The following is an 18,972-nucleotide window of genomic DNA, read 5'->3' as shown; positions in this document are numbered from 1 at the left end:
ATGTGAGAAAAATGGAATCTTGAGTGGAAGTTGATACCTTTAATTGGGTTGACATACTTATATCACATAATGATGTAAAGTTACATAATATTTGGTGACCTCAGAGGTCCCTTCTTCAGAAGTAAGATTTTATCTAATAATATATTATAACATTGTTTCCATGATGTTATTGTTTGACTATGTAAAAATAACATTATGTGATGTTCTGAATGCGTAATACAACATTTTTGTGTTTCTGTAGGTAAAGATGAAGGGGTTGAATCGATATTTCACTAAGGCTCTGCATAGAATGCAGAAAGGGCCCGGTTATACCTACAAAGAGCTGCTTGTCTGGTTCTGTGATAATACCAACACCCATGGCCCCAAACGCATCATCAAAGAGGGACCAAAGAAGAGAGTCATGTGGTTCATCCTGACGATGGTCTTTGCTGCGCTTGTGTTCTGGCAATGGGGGCTGCTAATCCAAACCTACCTTTCCTATGGTGTAAGCGTGTCGCTCAATATAGGATTTAAAGCCATGGAATTCCCAGCTGTGACGGTGTGCAACGCCAATCCATTCAAGTGAGTCTTAAAGGCAGAAGACAACATATTTAACACACATTTTCATAGACATCTCTGTAAACAAATATACTGTAAACATAAAAACATTTCAGCCGAACCCACCAACGCAGGTTGGGCATATGAGTGAAACGCGTTGGATCGTCAAAAACAAGGACATATTTTTATTTGTCTCTTTATATTTGAAAACAGTCATTTCAGATTATTTTTCTTTATTTTATAATAATACTTAAGGGGTTTTAACAGTCAAATATTAAACCTACTTTAAATTAGGCAGGTAGCGCTTATAACCGCTGACAGCTGTGCTTTTCTGTTTATTAATAAGCTTTTCTAATATCTATCTATCTTTTTTTTTTTTTATGAAGTCATCCTGCAGCTTACTAACGCTTAGTCAAAGATAAAAGAAGTATTTGTAGAAAATAATTAGGAATGTAGAACTTAGGTTGAGTAACTCCAGGGCAATTGCATTTTTTATGAGTAACTTGTATAATGAAAAGAAAAAGGTGTAAGCTTCAAGTGAGACTCGACTTCGGAGAAACAGTATCCACAATGTACCTTAAGATAAGATAAGCACATGCGCAGAGGAATGAACAGCATGTCTCCAGCTATTTCTAAAAAATATATGATTTAATGATTATGTAAAGATTTTTAGGTTAGTCACCGTTTCATTAGACTGAGTATTAAATGGTTTATTTTATTGTTATTATATTTTGTAAATACAAATAAAATGTATAAATGTGTATATATATATATATATATATATATATATATAATTTATTTTTTTATATACAGTATATATATTTTATATATTATTTATTGGTTTATATATATATATATTATTTATATATTATTTATTGTTTTTTATATATATATATATATATATATATATATATATATATTAGTGTTATGGGATCATGGAATGGGAGAAAGCATCTGTATATTTATGGACACTACATAGTAATTATTAATTTATTATGATAAATATAATATAATGTATTTATTTAGATAATATCTAAATATTAAATTAATTGCTAGCTAATGAAACTTATATTGATTAATTTAATTCCCAATTATTACATCGAGTTATTGAATGTAATATCACTATAAAGGTTGCTCATCTAACTTAATCTCTTCTTTACCATGCTAGGTATTCACGGGTCAAACATCTCCTTAAGGATCTGGATGAATTGGTTGATACTGCATTGGATCGAATCCAGTTTTCTAGCCAAAGCGGCAATGGAATATTCATTCCATCCAGTAATATCAGTGGTAATGTGACCCTGGACCCCAACCTTTGGAATCACATGCCCCTGGTTGTCATAGATGAGAATGATCCAAACAACCCTATTATCCATAATATTTTTGACAGTAGTACGGATTTTTCAAACCCTAGTTCAATGGGAAACGCAAGCTCCTCAGGCAACCGAACGTCATACGCTCAAAGATTCAAAATTGCTATAAAGCTGGTAAGTTTTCCTTTAAACTCATTTCCCTGCTTATAATATCCAACGTGACCGCGTGCTTCTAGTGAACCATTGTTTCGTTACTAATAAATGAGCAGTTCTTTTCCAATTAACAGAGTTTGGGTCTCATCAATATATTTTTTCTACTTCTATCCCCTTTCTATCTATCTTCTGTATCTTTTCCCCTCTCCCTTCCCCCTTCTCTCTCCTCCTTCCCCCCTTTTCTCTTGCTCTCCATTCTTTCTCCTCTCCCCTTTTCTCTCCCCTCCCCTCCCCCACGTTCTCTGGCCCTCTCGGATTTTGAGACTTTCTGAACCAGTCCCGGCTACAAAGGCAAAAATCCAACCCATGTACAAAATTACCAACAAATTATATGATAGTTTAGACATTTCTTAACTTTTGTGATGAGGTAACATCCTGTCTAAAGACTTTTATTAAAGCAATAACAAATTTACACCGTTCTGGAAAGAAACAATAAAACATCTTGGTGTTATAGAACTGTAGGCGAGCCTGATTGCTTTGTCCGCTTTTTGTTTGCATGTTTTAGACTTGTGCACTTAGTTATGATATCATAGCAATGCGGCTAGCAAAAATACCCATCCATGAAGCAGTTTAGTAGCCCTTCTCTGAACTCTCTCCAAAGTATCCATATCCTTCTGGATACAGTCCCCAGTGCTGTACACAATACTCCAATTGAGGTCTCGCTAGTGCTCTGTACAACTGCATTAATGCTTCCCTCTCTTTACTGCTAATACCTCTCCCTATACAGCCCAGCATTCTGCCAGCATCTCCTGCCGCTCTATTGCATCTACCTACCTTTAATACCCTGAAATATTTACCCCTCCGTCCCTTTCCTCAGATGTTAAGGGTTAGGACAGTATCAAATATTTTATACTTGGGTTTTTATGTCCCAGATGCATTATATTGCTCTTATCCACGTTAAACGTCAGTTGTCGCAGCCGAGACCATTTTTCCAGTCCTCCAGGAATATCAACCCTATTGCAAATATTTGTGCCATCAGCAAATAGACAACAACATTGGGATCTAAACTCAGAGATTGCAGTTTATTGTTAAGTCTTTTATGCAGGGCCCTACTGAATCCAGATACGCCCTACTGAAATGTAGATACACAATGTCTACTGCCTACCTCTTTGCTGCCTCTGAGGGGCACTTGGTTCGGCACAGACATCCATAATGTATCCGGGGAATAGAATAAAACAGTCAGAAGACCTCTTATGAAAATGCATGTGGCTCACCAATTCCCTGTGGGTCAATCCAAATGCATGACTTCCAAAGAGGTTATTCCATACACCAGGTCCACTCATACCCCAGTCAGTAGCATTACCAAACTTAACACCTCAGAACTGTGCCAACCCCCAGTGGAACTGAAGAAAAATTCATAACAACACCTTTCACCCATAGAAATTTGACATATTTTTGCTCTATGCACAGAACAAGCAGGTAAAAGGTAGAGCCTGGAAGAGCTCACTTTTGCCATTACTTTGTTCATATCATTCATCATTCAGCCAATTAAACAAAGCTCATATCAAGTGCTCAAAAAAAAACCCATACAAAATCCAGAAATTGGACTTATTTTCTCATTTAGTTGAAAATTCCATACAGTATAATACACAACGCTGTCCACGGACTCATAACTCTGGAAGCGGCGATTCTTATTTTGTCTTGGGGAGCCATCTTTCTAGGCTGGTCCCTAAAGTCCACACAACTACCAGGTCATGGACACTAACATGGACTGGAGTCAGCTTTTAGTTCTATGAGGGAATCTTTACGTGGCTCGTTTAATTGTAAATGCGTTTTGGACAGGGATAGATAGTACTGCACGTTGACTGTGTTGCCTGCCAAATGTGCTTTTGGAGTCGCTTGGATGGACTTGCCTCCTGGGCTGAACGTTGCCAGCCCTCATCAGCTGTACACGAGATGTGAGTTCCTCAGCATGTCGTGGTAGACTCAGCAGGACAAACGTTATATCCTTGTAAAATTCTGTCTGAGTACTAAAATAGAAGTTGGTAAACAGAAAAGTTGCGCACAATTCTTCTTATATCCAGCGTTACAATGTGTCTCCCTCACAAATCTCCAACAGGTTCAAGCCGGAGTCCAAGGCTGTGATTTTTTTTATAAGGTGTTATTGTGTAACAGGTTAAAAACAGATACATTTTCCTTCCAAGAGTAGGTGGGAGAACTTTTCACTGAGTAAGAGTCACATGGGCAGGCATGTGCATCGGTAAATCGAGGGCTGTTTCACAATTTTACTCTTAAAATAACAGCCCTCGTTTGTAGATGTTTTGCACGGTCTGAACATTTCAGCGGCTGATGTTCAATAGATTATCAGTCTGGTATGTAATTATATATGTACATATCATTTGTAAAAACTTGGTGGATGGACACCACCACAGTCTACTGGCTTTGAGCCAGAGCCCTAATAATACATCATATTCCCTTGTTCCTTTGCTATATTAACCAATGGTAGAGCTGACAAGGTGGGCAGGCAGTTGCCCCCTGGGCTAAATTGATCTGAAGATTTTTGGGCTACTGCTAGAAGTATGTTTTGTGTATTTTACTTGTAATTCCACTTGCAGCCACTGGGGTTTCCAGACTAACAAGCACTTTAGACAGAATTTACCATCAGACTGGATCCTTACTGGCGTATTTAAGGTGTTTTTCTATGAAATTCTCCTTGGATAATGTGTGCTGCACAGGCCCAGAGAGTGCACAAAACCAAACGAGTATTGGGCTACATTAGTATTGGGCCATTTAGAGGGACTTGCCCCCCAGACTGAATGTTGCCAGCCCTCCGTGGTGTGAAACCGTAGTGGATGAGGTTTATTTTCCATGCACTATTTGAAAATTTACAAATATGTTCTTTGGGGATTTCAGCCCTGTTTATAGAAGGAGTGCAAAAAGAATCTGATCAAGGGGAAAGTGGCGTAAGCTTACCCATGACACCCCATGTGGCCACATGTAGAACTGCAAGTAAAAAAAAAAAGCCGAATGAAATGGCAGAACAATTTATTAAAGGCAGACATAACAGAACACAAAAGCCAGCCTGCATCTTAATAGCCTGCTCTAAAAATGACTAGTATCAACCATTGCCTAAGCACCAAAAGCCATTTAGAGACTACATAATAATAATTGCATATAATATAATTACTTATAATGCATTTTCTTTTGTTAAAGTGCACAAACAATGGTACACAGTGTATGTACCGGAACTACACCAGTGGGATTCAAGCCTTAAATGAATGGTACCTCCTGCAGATCTCAAGTCTCTTTTCCAAATTTCCAGAATCAGAGAGGATTCACATGGGTTTCAAAGCAGAGGAAATGATCCTCACTTGCTTATTTGGCGGTCAGGCCTGCAGCTACAGGTACGTAAACCCATATTAGAAGAGATGAAACAGGTCTTGGTGAGAATGAATGTCCTGAGATACTTTTAGTGACAAATAGAACATATAGTGGGCTTTTTGGCATCTATGGCCAACAATTGGTTGAAATCACAGAGGGTCTTGGTGCAGTCAGATAAAAAGTACAATTGCGTCTAATTCTGAACGGAATACGGAAGAAATGGTTGGTAAAGCAGGTAGTTTCAATGTCATAATACCTATTCCTTTTGCCTTAATGAATGAATCCTGCACAGGTAGGATTAAAAACGTAACACTATGGAAAGAGAGACTACCCTGGAAGAGTTAGGAAGAGTTGGGTAATAGTATTGTGGCATTTCCTGCAAAAGAGCCGTTTAAACCAATTTTTATTATCTTCTTATCAACACATATTTTAAAAAGTAACATGACTTATTTACAGTGACTAGAGAGTACTAACAACCTAACTCCTACGCATTCCGCTGTCTTTGGCAAACCATATAAACTGTTGCTCATGTGTATTGCTTGTTTTTAGCGGGGTCACACCAGTTTGACAAGCCTGTTCTTTTTACGGACTACCAGTTCCTCTTAAGAACAGTCTTAGAAGGGTTGTGCTTGAAGTATATTAGTATCCCTATCTGCCGCCCAACCCACTAAACAAACACCCACCCAGTAGAGTGACTCGGTCTTAATCACGCAGCTGGACACTCTGACTAGTTAAAGTCTAAGGAGGAACAAGTAGATTTAAATAACTGGTTTTTTTTTCTGTTTCAGAAATTTTACACATATTTATGATCCTGATTATGGAAACTGTTATATTTTTAATTGGGGACAGGAAGGAGAAGAGCTTATGGTTTCAGCAAGTCCAGGAGCTGACTTTGGTAGGTGTGTAGAAACTAAGCTCCTTCGGTTAATGGAACTATTTAAGTACATAGAGCATCTCAGAAGAGTTATGCTTTATTACTTTCCACTGTAGACAAAGTGTTGGTATCTGATACTTGGACCTCATGGGTGTCCACTACGGATGGTTGTTGGCACTTTAAAGTGTGAGGGCAGTTGTCTAAAATCATGAGTTATAAGCCATTCCTACTGACAATGCAGACAAGGCATGTATTTTAAATTAAGCAAATTTATGGTTTTATGTTTTTTGATCATTTTTTGATCTGGATTTGAGAGAAGAGACGCTCAGGGCACATTCTTGTTGAAATGTTGTCACTGTAGAGATTTCATGTGCAGTAATATTGGTATCTGGTTTGGAATTAATTGCTCTTTAGAGAGTGCCTCTATACATAGAGCAAATATGAGCAGTGAAGAGGACAACCAAGTCTTGTGCCAATGTGCATTGTTATGTTAATTAGAAGGCTAACCATTGAATTTTCCTAATCCTTCCTTTCTGTACAAATAAACTACATACCCTGCAAACATGCTTAGGTAAGTAAGCTCTAGTCTAAATGTTTCCAAAAAATATTAGCACATGCTTCTTATGTCAGACTGCACTGGTTATTTGTCTTATTCTATTAATAATCAAAGACATATCTATATGCATACAGATACAAGGAAAAACTGTAACATCAGTTATTTAGACAGCAATAAACATCCTTTTTCTAAATATGGGTGTTGATTGCTCTAAATTTGGGAATGAATCACTATCAAAGCACAAGTAATTATTAGGTGTCAGTCCTGTAATACATGGCACCAAAGCCACAGCAGACAGCAGACAGCAAACAGGACTATTTTTGCTTTCTTTTCCGTTTCAAATCTTTATGCCAAAGGTTTTGTGCCATCTTGGCTTCGCTTGGTTCATTAAATTACTATTCCATACCTGGGATTCCGTGATAAAATACCTGCTCTGAATGAGATCCAAAAATAATTGTCTACAACACAAGGCGATTGTCTCTCTCCTGCACCTTTTGGTTCATTTACAAGTGCACAGAATATGTAATTCATCGCTGTTTATTTCCACCAAACAAGGTTTCATCTGTCATTTGAAGACAAGAAGCACCTTATAATCCACATTTGCGATTACTGCAGTAAATATGTTTGTTCCATGGATTATTACGGATCAGACCAAAATAATTAGAATAATTTATATGAGAAAATACGTACAATAATAAAGAAAAATAGAGCATAGCTTCTTAAACTTCATCCAAGTATGCCTGCCAGCTAAAAAACAATGATAAATTAAAGCAACTGTTGTGTATCATAAAAGTATCATAAATAGGGGTATCATAAGATAGACCCCTAGAAGTATCTGTGTCTAGATAGAGCTGGCATGTCCATTTGGCATTGGCCGGATCCCTAAAATCTCCCAGACCCAATTCATATATCTACTCATTTGTAAACCACAGCTCTTCTTTGGATTCTTCATATAGAATAATGGCGCACAACATCGACGTGTGTGTCATTTTTATTGTTGGCATGGTTTAACCAATGTGTTGTTTCACAGGATTAAGGTTGGTTCTGGACATAAATCAGGAGGAATACATTCCGTTCCTCCAGACGACAGCCGCAGCCAGGCTTATTCTGCACCAACAGCGAAGTTTTCCATTCCTCAGAGACTTGGGGATTTATGCCATGGCTGGGTCCGAGACTTCAATTTCGGTCCTTGTGGTAGGTCTCTGAGAAAGCCAACTTCAAACAAAGCTATCTGATGGGATCCAGGCCAGCATTTGGTTTGGTTGGAACTGGGTAAATCCAAAATGCCACAAGTCTTACAATGGCTTTCCAAGACTATTATTTTAACAGTATTCATTTCTTTAAAATAGATGTTATCTTCATGGCTTAATGTTTTATACGCTAACTTCACCGTGAAATTAGTAGAAGAAGGGCAGTTCACTTGACCTACACAGTTAAAGCATCTCCACTAACGGCATGGGTGCCATAAAAGCAAAAGTAATTGTAAAACAAAGTTATTAGTAGTACTTCCCACACGAACCATGTGTAAAAAGTAATCATTTTGTTTTTCACTTATTTTCACTTACAAAAAATCATATTGGAAATTATTTAACTTGAATGGTTCTTCTGATATACGTATTTTACACGAAATAATAATTCACATATAGGATATTATTTTTTAATAAATATGCAAACATTTTAAATCGCATTATATCTGCCAATTTACAGAATGTGTCACTTCCTTACCAGTTCTTAAAATAGAATAATTACTTACCTTCCTAATTCCGCTGACGTTTACCTCGTAATTTAATCTAACAGAAATGTTTGAGATTAAACCTAGTTTTCTGAAATTAGCCGTGACACACGCAGCGGTCACTGAATTAATTCATGTTACATTATACAATACAATAATTGTTGTTATATTTTATCTATAGTATAGTTCAGAAGCATAGGTGCAAAATATATTAGTTAAGAATAAATTCATGTTCTATTCATTCTTTTTATATAGGATGGAATACAACATTTAGAGGCACCATACTCTACCTGCACAAATGATGGATCTGATGTTCCCGTGAAGAATTTGTATGCAGAGTATAACAGCTCCTATACAATCCAGGTATGTATTATATATATATATATATATACGGGAACTGATGCCCAACAACACTGCATATAACGTACTTAGAGGAAGCACAGAAATTATACATTTAGGCTACAAACATTCTTTTCAGACAAGAGACCATTTAGAGAATTGCATAAGCCCAAAGGGGGTAGCTCCCTCTCCCCTACAGAAGGGCCCTGGGGCAGCTGCAGGGCCCAGGCTTACCTTAGGGGACTATGACAGCCGTCCTTTGGCTCCCCCCCAACAGGTCAGCAGACACATTGCTCCTGGAGCCATTTACTGTTTGAGATCACCGAGATATGATGTCATATCTTGGATCCCAACAAAAGGCCATCACAGACTGCAGGAGAAACATTGGTGGAGGGGTCTAAACAGATGCCTAAATACTCTTCCCTCACGTGGGCTGGAAGGACCATGGGGAGATAGCCCTGGGCCCCATTTTTTATTAAATTGCCCTTGCCAGCCTGCTTAAAAGAACATTACTATACCAACCCTCTCAGTGCCAGGGTTGAGCTGACTGCTGGGGTTTCCCGGGGCATAAGCTTGAAAAGCCATACTGTTAGGGGAAGAGGCAAGCAAAGGTGGTCCAATGTAGCCACAATGATGGCAACTGTATCAATGTTGCGTGTAGCTTTAATACTTATATATATCATCCCAGCATTTTCTATATACAAAAAACCCAAATTGTTGAAACATTTTAGACTACTTCTAGTTAAACAACCTTTTGATTGTATTTTCTTTTTTTGGCGATAAAATACCTACAAGTAGAAGAACATCTTATCATATTATGTAATCAGGAGTCAGCTAGACCAGTAGTATAATGTTACATGAGGACTACACAAATTGTTCAGAACCCAGGACTAAGATTTGGCATTCACGGCTGACCGGCAAAAGACATGAGCGTGAAGTGGCAGCGAGCAGGTTTGAGCGAGAATGTCTTGGAAAGCTTTGAGAATTGTAAGGTTCAGCCAGTGGTTGCTGAAATACGTTTTTGTTGTGTCTTAAAACGTACATCACATTTTACTTGTACCCGTTTCACAAATCTTCTTTAATCTCATGGATTACGGTGGGTAGTCCCAATTGAAGGAATAGGTTTATTAGTGGGGGGCATCAAAGTGACCCTGCAGGCAAGAGGGACTCCCAGATCACCAAAAGCTTTGTAGGGTCAGACATGGCCATGGAGATCAGATGGTTTGGAGCTTTTAGATTAATTTTAGTAGACATGGGACAGTCAGCATTTTTCATTTTTTTTAAAAAGTGTGATGATATTTAATGGACCTCTAAGATAAATTTTGCCAACAGTGGAAAACCAATCACAAATATTTGGTAATGCAGATCGCCCTACAAATCCACCCAGAATGAAAGATTTTGCTTGAAAATATGGCTGCTATCTAAAGTTTGGAAGTTTAGCTAAAATTCAGTACTTTGGGACTACCACCAGATCGAACAAGAAATCCTTTCCCATACAGCTAGAGGAGATGTTTCATTGTTTCCGCATGTCACATCTTGGTTTATAGCAGTCAGATCTACTCTGTCCTCTGATAATAGGACCTTCCGTTATTAGAACACTGTTCCCATAATTGCCAACCAACTACTTATTGCCTGGAGGAACTTTTTGGAAGATTATGGAGGTTACCGCTTGTCTTCAGACTCCTAATTCTGAGAACGGAATCCACCTGTTGGTGACGGCGCATAGTCAACTCCTTGAGAACCTTGCAATAGCTCCTGTTGTGCTTCAAAAAATGTAATTAAAAAAAAATAAATTACACAAAGGAACTTTCTGTCAAAGCCACCAGGGATATGCTTAAGAACAAAACGTACATAAATCCTAAAGCACGGGAACGGGAGCCAAAAACAAAAATGATTGTTTAAGACTGGCACGCAACATTCTCAAATTCCTTTGTCGTTCTGCGGATAATAACAACGCAATATACTCTCGTTCCAGCCAACTTACAAAATTATTACAGCACTGATACCTATGTCAGTAAATGGATTAAGTTTAGGTAAATATTTAAAGTAAGGAACATCCACAGACATCAGGGATATCAGAACCTGCGTCCTGTGCCAAAACCATTAACCTTCTACGGACCTCTGATAAGACAACGGATCATTTGCTTACTCATCTGGCTCAGAAAGGAGTGAACCTATTTCTGATTATCATATCAGGCTATCGGTTAGGGTCCGGGGTTGGTATGAAGTCCTCCAGAAAGCATAAGGCTCCTTCATATGATGACGTCTGTATAAGAGGGTGTCTAATTTGGTACCAGCAGCATCTGAATATGACTCTGCTCCTTGGACAGGTCCGGGGTAGTGGGTTCCAAAAATGTACGCCCTGTACTAACAAGAATTAGGTTAATAGACACACGAATGTAGGGATAAAACAGCAGATTGAGTGGATTCTTGGCTAATTTGGGGTCCTATTTAGTTTTGTCCACACACCAGAACCCCTGCATTATATACCAATATGTACAAAGTATATGTTAACCCATAGTAGACATCAGAACTTGCTTAGTCCAACCAGAGCATTCTAGAGTCTGTTCATTAAGTCCTGCGTTGGTCCAAGGGTCTACATCGTCACCTTAGCTCCAGTTGTGGGGCAACTTGAACCTTCCAAGGGTAAATACAAAGTATCGCCAGCTTTCTAATACTCACATCAAGGTAATCTCACAGCCATCACAGGTCTAGAAAATATAACCCAACGTAAGATCCTGGGCCAAGTCAATGCTGAAAGCAGCAGCCACTCAACTCAGTGTACACTTAGGACGTTTCCAACGCTCCTCAAACAAAGGTCTAAGGAAGATAACTCGGCATAAAAATATTGTTAGTTATAAAGCAGCACATTAGGAACATAGAAACAGAATTTGACAGCATATAAGAACCATTGGGCACATCTAGTTGGCCAATTTCTTCTGATGTAAAGATCTTGACGTCCTTAAGTTACACTTTAAAGTCTTAATTTGTTTTTTAACCTCCTTACAAACCTGGAGCTAAAACATCAGTGGAAAAATACCTGGTCTTCAACCTATTTTGTTTTGAAATGGAGTACTACTTAAAACTGTTTTAAACTATTTAAAAAAATAAAATAAAAAATGAAAGAAATGCGCGCTGCTTCACCTTTACACTGCGCTATGAAGAAAAACAAAGCGTACAATCAGCAAAACATAACCATCAATCTTCAGGTCGGTCTCAACCAGACCAAGCCGGCACTGTTCAGATCTTAGGCGTGTGTCCCAAAAATGTTGACACATCCTCTGCACAGCAAGAACACCAGATAATCCAGAAGAGCCAGACGGCACGGGTGAAGTGTCACCGGCATTTGGGGTAAATCCCACTGGTAGTTAAACCGATCGAAATGTGCCATACTATGTATTTTTGGTGATTTATGCTTTTTTGGGGGGCTGGAGGCAACGTTTCTGGGTTATTAAAAGGCACAGTATCATCAAAAAAAAAAAAAATACTTTGGAAGTTTAACAGCTTTTTCCGTAATCAAACTGATTCATGTTTAGTTTTGCCCTAAAACTTCTTAAGAAGCAGAGCCATAAAATTAGATTTACCTATAAGTAGGGGACAAAAATAGTTACAGGGCGTATAATAAAAGAGACCTCCAGAAATCATGAGAATAATATAAAGGAGAAAAAAAAAAAGTATTTTGGAAAATAGAATACTGTAAAAGACGCTATGTTATAACAAAAAAAAAGTTTTCATAGCAGCGTCTCTTTAAAACCCCATTATTAGAACGACAGGAGTAAGCAGCCATTGTAACAACAAAAAAGTTTCTATGATTGGTATTTTAAAAGTATTTCCAGGATCGACACACATTACGTTTTCATTGTAAAAATAATATTTTATTTTTTTTGTTGTATAGTCTTGCCTTAGGTCTTGTTTTCAAGAACAAATGGTGGCTACGTGTCAGTGCGCCTATTACCTGTACCCGCTGCCGCAAGGATCAAAGTATTGTAATAATCAGGAGCATCCAGACTGGGGTAAGTATAGAGCGAAGTGTTGTGTGCTCCATCGATAGGATATCTGCACCGACCCTATAAGGGGCTGTAAATGTGTTCAGTAACCACTGAGGCTGCCATTTTGTATTTGAAAGATATGCCTATTTTCCAATGGAAGTCTTCCATTTCCTGGCAACATTCAACCCAGAGGGGAAGTCCTACCAAGAGGTCCAATACTTAAGAAGCCCAAAGCACATAAAACCCTGTGAGACACACATTGTCTAGAAGAACATCATAGAAAACACATTTAGGAGCCAGGATGGACCTAGTTCTTTAGTTCTGTCTAAAAAAAAAAAAAAAAAAGCCTTTGTAACAATAGAAACCCCAATGGCTACAGGTAGAATTAAAGAAAAACACACAAAGAAGCTTCAGGCGGTGGCCCAGGGTCCCCAAATTAAAGGAGCGAAAGGGAAAACACCGCCCAGCCCTGCTCTGCCACCCTTGGGTGATATGTCTCATAAAAGACAAATAAGACCTATGTGCTCCTCAACTCATAAACCTCAATCGTGTGGATAACCTGTTTTGTTTTTTCAGTGCTGTGTTACTATGAGCTGAGAGACTCCGTAGCTAATAGACAGAGCTGTATAAGTGTGTGCCAGCAGCCCTGCAAGTAAGTAGACGGATGAGCGTGGACACATCTTCCCGACCCGCCATGCAGTCCTCGTAATCATTCCAAACATATACCGAGCATCAGTGGTGTTGAACTGTATGCCTTGAGGGCCGCAAACAGACCAGGATTTACTCCGTTACAACAATTCTGATTAAGCTGCTGGTGATCGTACTGGGATATCTCGAAAAGCTGGTTCTGGCCCTTAAGCTCTGGCACTTGACAGCCCCGCTCTACAAACTCCTTTAGCCTTTCTACATGGATGTGCCAGCAATACGTGTTTGATCCTCGGTTTGCATAGCTACCACAGACCAGGTGCATGCCTAAAAAATCAGAACCGACGTCTAAGTCCCTCCGATAGATTGCAGAATGCAGACAGCTGTGCAACGCGTTTCGCTTAGAGCATTTTAACATGACATCAAGCTGTCAGTGTGACATCATACTTCTGCATTTTTTGCATCGCCAAGCTGTGTCTCTCGCTCCTTCATAGGTTCAGTGCTTTCCAGCATACAGTTTTTGCTTTTCTCAATATGTCGTTAATCAGACGTACTTCACAATTACCTCTCGTATTAATTACAGCGACACTCAGTATAAAATGACCATTTCTATGGCAGACTGGCCATCCGCGGGATCAGAGGTAAGAATTCGAACACTAATAGAATGAGTGGGTTACAATAGGTATTCATGCAGAGGTTACAGGTTAAAAGAGTGCATGTTAACAGCATATGGAAGTTACCGTAACGGTAGCGTTAAAAGGTTATTCTTTAGTTTTCTTTTGAAGTTTTAGGTTGAGGAATGTCCAGCGATACGGAGCTCCAGCGAGATAGACCAGCAACGTCTTTAGTTGAGATGCTTGTAGATGTAGAATGCTTGTAGATGTATGGTGGGATACGGCAGATGAAAGATAGGATAGGGATGAATGATAAGCTAGGGATAAGCTATGAGGTTGTAAAAGATAGTGATGAGTCCGGAGTTACCAGTTGGCAAGCTGCACCCTTCTGGTCATAGTGAAGGTGTGGATAGAGTTAATGTCATCTTCATAGAGGTGGCAGTAGAAGCCAAAGCATTTGCCCCAAGGAAAGAGTGCACAAAAAAGAATAAAGGGAACGATGATTTTGAGTACATCTAATATACTGCACTATTTTACCGTAGGACTGGATTTATCATGTCCTGTCATATGAGAAAGACTCCAGCCATAACATCACAGTTAATCGGTAAGGATAAATTGTATTCACACACAAATCAAGCCATCTTCTTACTCATCTGATTCCATGCAGCAGGGCCTGTCTGCTGATACTGTACACATCACTGCTTTGGAACACAGCACTCATATAAATTTTATATTGGATGATACATGTGGAATTGTGACCCATTCACTATTTTAATTGATAAAAGTTACCCCCAAGAAAAATCCTCTTAACAAAACACCGGCTATATATATATCACATAGGCACAAGTCCTGGTATTCTCCCATAACCAGACATGGGAACATCCCGCTGGCTTTGTGAGTGGAAGGGCTAACACAAGCAAAGGTGGCGCAAGGGGCACAGGTGGTATGGTTAGCCATTCAGGGCAGGGCAAGTTGGGCAGGGAGTGGGGTTTCTAAACACAGTTCCCCTGCTCAGGAGAAAGAGTAGAGATCCTTGGCCAAACCAGGAGAGCTCCCGATACTGGCCATCAGGCAAACTGGGCAAATGCCAAGAGGGCAGGTTCCCTATGGTTCCTATCACTTACCTTTATCACCGCTCGTGCTGCAGATCTGTGCTGCCTGCTGGATACACATGATGAGTGCGGTCACATGAATGCATGTCATATGTACGTCATCTTATCGGCCATTGACCAAGGGACGTATGGACAGGAAGTAGGCAAAGAATGGAAAATAAGTGGGGTATATTCTAAAGAGAGTATAGTGTGGGGGGGTTAAACCATACCTGCACCTTATACATTTCAAGTACCTGCCTTATCTGAAACCTAGATTGGTATTTAATAGATGTTTTTTGATCATTCATGTTTTCAGACCAAAATCTCCTATTCCTATGTGAGAAACTGAAACCTATTTTGTTGTTATTTAGGGGGTTAATCATTTTTCCCTTTTTTTTTTTTTTTTTTTCCCCTCTTTCAGGAACGGCATCGTCAGGCTAAACATCTACTTTCAGGAATTTAACTACCGCAGCATCGGGGAGTCTGCAGCCACTAACGTGAGTGCCCTGGGGGTAGGAGGCTTCAGGTGCACAGGCCCTGAAGTGGTATTTGGGGAAATCAGGGGTGTGGAGGGGGGGGGGATTACAGTAAACCGTGCAATACTTAAGCCAGCCAAATCGAAACATTGTGTAATTAACACATTGTTTCTGAAGCAAAAACTTTGCTTAGGTGTTAAGATAATATTTACCTTTCCATGCTCGATGTACAGGTATGATTGACGATTCATAGGAACCTATTACCTCTTATGACTTTCTTCCCGCGGTTCCATCGTAACAAAGTATGCGTCAGCATTTGGCCCATTTGGCCCATCTAGTCTGCTTCATTTCTGAATACCTCTACCGAAGCTTCTATGGTGTGGTATAATTGTTCCAACATCGTAGGCGAGTTCATACAAGATCTTGAATCATCCGCCACACAAAGCACATAATATCCCTTCACGCTCTCAGAGAAAAAAATGCCCAACTCGTGAAATGGACAAAAAGTAACCTGGAAATCTTTAGCAGGAAAATCCTTGCTCCAGTGTATGATTTTCTGATAAAAAGCACTTTTAACCATATCATATATGTGAAGTCTCGGGAAACACCTACATTCAATGCAAATACATCTGTCATTCTACAAACAAGCTTGTAAGCTGTGTCCTGTTTTGGGTTTTAATTAAATTAAAATCATAGGAAAGCCAGTCTTTTGTAGCAGAGGGATAACGGATGCCCTGTTGTTTTGGCTAGTTATGTTAAAAACAATAATTCCTCCTCGAGGATATATATATATTCAAAATAGCCTTATTTATGATTGAAACATCCTTAGTTTAGCCTTGGCAAGCTGGTGAGGGCTCAAGACCAAAGCATGTAGCAGTTGTCTCTTTAAAATATTTGGACTCAATTCATGGTATGTCTTTTTTCATTCCGCAGGTGGTTTGGTTGCTTTCAAACCTGGGGGGACAGTTTGGCTTCTGGATGGGTGGATCAGTCCTTTGCATCATTGAGTTTGGAGAGATTTTAATAGACTGCTTCTGGATCACCATACTCAAACTCATCGCGTGGAAAAAAGACAGGAGGCAAAGGAGAAGGCAACCCGAGTATTCAGATGCCCCTCCAACCGTGTCTGAGCTGGTGGAAGCTCATTCCAATCATGGCTTCCGTCATGAGGACCTCGACCGTATAAGCATGGCTATTCCAGGCACACCTCCTCCAAACTATGACTCTCTCCGGGTCCAGTCGGTCGATGCTATTGAACCTATATCGAGTGATGAGGAAAATTAAAAGACAACTGGCAATCGCTACTAACAATCAGAGATTATCATAGAATAAATATATATCTATTATTACCCAACACTGTATCAATCACATGGTTCTGTTATATATATTTTATAGTTGATGTGTCAATAAAGGCTAGCCATTGTCTCTGTTGACCATTTGGACTGGTGAAATCCAGGATAAAAATTCAATCTACTGTAATATTTGCTAATTATTGTAAAACATCATAGAAATTAGGATTAGATAACATTAGTAGCTTTCCATGATTATTCCCTGGATTTGGCCTGCCGGGAAAAAATGACTTAATTTCTGCAGACAGTTACTGTTCACTTTTAGATATTTGTTTTAAATGACTATTGGAAATCACAGATGTATTCAAGGTTCAAGAAAAATAAAATTGGCTTATTTTGATTATTAGACAGGTTGTGTTAGTTTCTTATTAATTGCGCGATACATGAAGATCAAATAAATGTTACATAGTAAGAAGTCCATAAAGTTTAAAATCACCGCTGACGGAGAAGACAGAAACACGGCAATGAAACAATTTCCAATTGTGGCTTAAAAAAGGGGGGAAATCGTTGAATATAAAACATTGACTGTCTTTGTATATTTGAATGAGACCGCATATCCCCCTTTAAACAAAATCTTCCTGGTACATAATTTGTAATTTTCTAAAGGAATATGTTACCCACTCGGCTCTTTGTCTAGTCTACGCTTCTGTTCTGCGATAAGGTGTGAGTGATCTCCTGTTTGACTTTTGTTTCCAAAGCCAGTCCCTGATTCCTTGGAAACTATAAGTTCCTTTTATATGAGGTCCAGCTCAGACCTCCTTGCAGGAGAAACTCACTGTGATTGATCATACATTATGCATAGTAAAATCGGCGGGCCAAGTTCACCACGCCTGTAAAAAAACGTTTTTCCTCGAATCCTGTCTTTTCAACAATGTAATTGTTCTTGAATGAGTACAGCATTTAAGAACAATCCTGAAATTCCAGATATTATCACATTCTCAAAGTCATCTAGAGACGGTTGACCGTTCCCTGTCCAATCTGATAAGCGGTAAGCACTTGACAGCTCAAACTGTTGGTTTTAATGGAACAGCTTGACAAGCTTGTAAAAGAGCGAAAGGGCCATAACGTGCCCTTTATAACTAAACCTTATGTTACAGTGTTTGTCTTCTTCAGTTCCCTCCAACACTGTAGAGAAAGCAGATGGTTAATGTTTAAACCCATAGCTGTAAAAATCTACTGATGTTCAAAAAGTTTCAAAAATAATATATGAGGTTATTGGCTACACTTTAAAGATCCACAGAGCCACCTGAAACTTGTCATATTGGTAAACTTGCTAGGTAAATCTGCATTAATAAGTAGGCATACACTATGCTAATTCTCATAAATCACAGGGTCACCTGTTACTATTGTCTCAGCCAAGGTCAATGCCAATAACATTAAAATTACCTCCATGTAGCTGAACAAGAGGGGCACCAGCCTTCAGGTCAGGCTCCAGGTCTTCTAGCCTCATTAACATCAACGAAGAAGAATTCTTGCATAAGGATGATTACTCAGCATATTGTGAATTTGCCAGGGAATTTAACTTTTGTAAGACCTAAGCACGCCGGTGATATTCTTCAGTTCTTCAAAGCCCTTTGAAGTCTTAAGGACCTAATATGGGGTTTAGTGAATAAGACCAAAAACTGACATGATATGATCCACATACTAAGATCCCATGTCAAGCATCCCTCAGCTGGGTTCTGGTTCATCTTGGTGAAAAAGCAAACATTTTTTAAACCAGCGCATAACATTTTTTGTGGTTTAAAAATGATATCCTTACCAGCGTGTTGGGTGGAGTGTCAGGGCATTATTGCTATCGTAAATGCAATATTTTTCTTTGACTCCCATTATAAAAGTATTTTATTTTAGATTGCACGTGTCACCTTACTTTTAAACCCAATACACTAATACAGTGTTGGATAAACCATTTTGCCCAGTTTAGCT

The 18,972-nt window shown here is 39.0% G+C and overlaps 1 protein-coding gene across 1 annotated transcript; it reads left to right on the top strand.

Moving 5' to 3' along the window:
* The first annotated feature begins 247 nt into the window (after positions 1–247).
* LOC149274991 (epithelial sodium channel subunit beta-like) lies at positions 248–16,984 on the top strand. Its single transcript, XM_089505018.1, has 12 exons — positions 248–561; positions 1,706–2,024; positions 5,217–5,407; positions 6,173–6,279; positions 7,845–8,008; positions 8,802–8,909; positions 12,781–12,898; positions 13,451–13,526; positions 14,103–14,160; positions 14,676–14,737; positions 15,646–15,721; positions 16,634–16,984. Exons 1-12 carry the CDS (start codon positions 248–250, stop codon positions 16,982–16,984), a joined length of 1,944 nt encoding a protein of 647 aa, XP_089361144.1.
* The last annotated feature ends 1,988 nt before the right edge of the window (positions 16,985–18,972 follow it).

The sequence above is a fragment of the Sceloporus occidentalis genome, unplaced genomic scaffold (assembly GCF_023333645.1).
Source record: "Sceloporus occidentalis isolate IW3139 unplaced genomic scaffold, rSceOcc1.0.p SCAF_306, whole genome shotgun sequence".
Lineage (NCBI taxonomy): Eukaryota > Metazoa > Chordata > Lepidosauria > Squamata > Phrynosomatidae > Sceloporus > Sceloporus occidentalis.
Note: the sequence above shows the minus strand (reverse complement) of the source record. Positions and strands in the feature narration are given on the sequence as shown.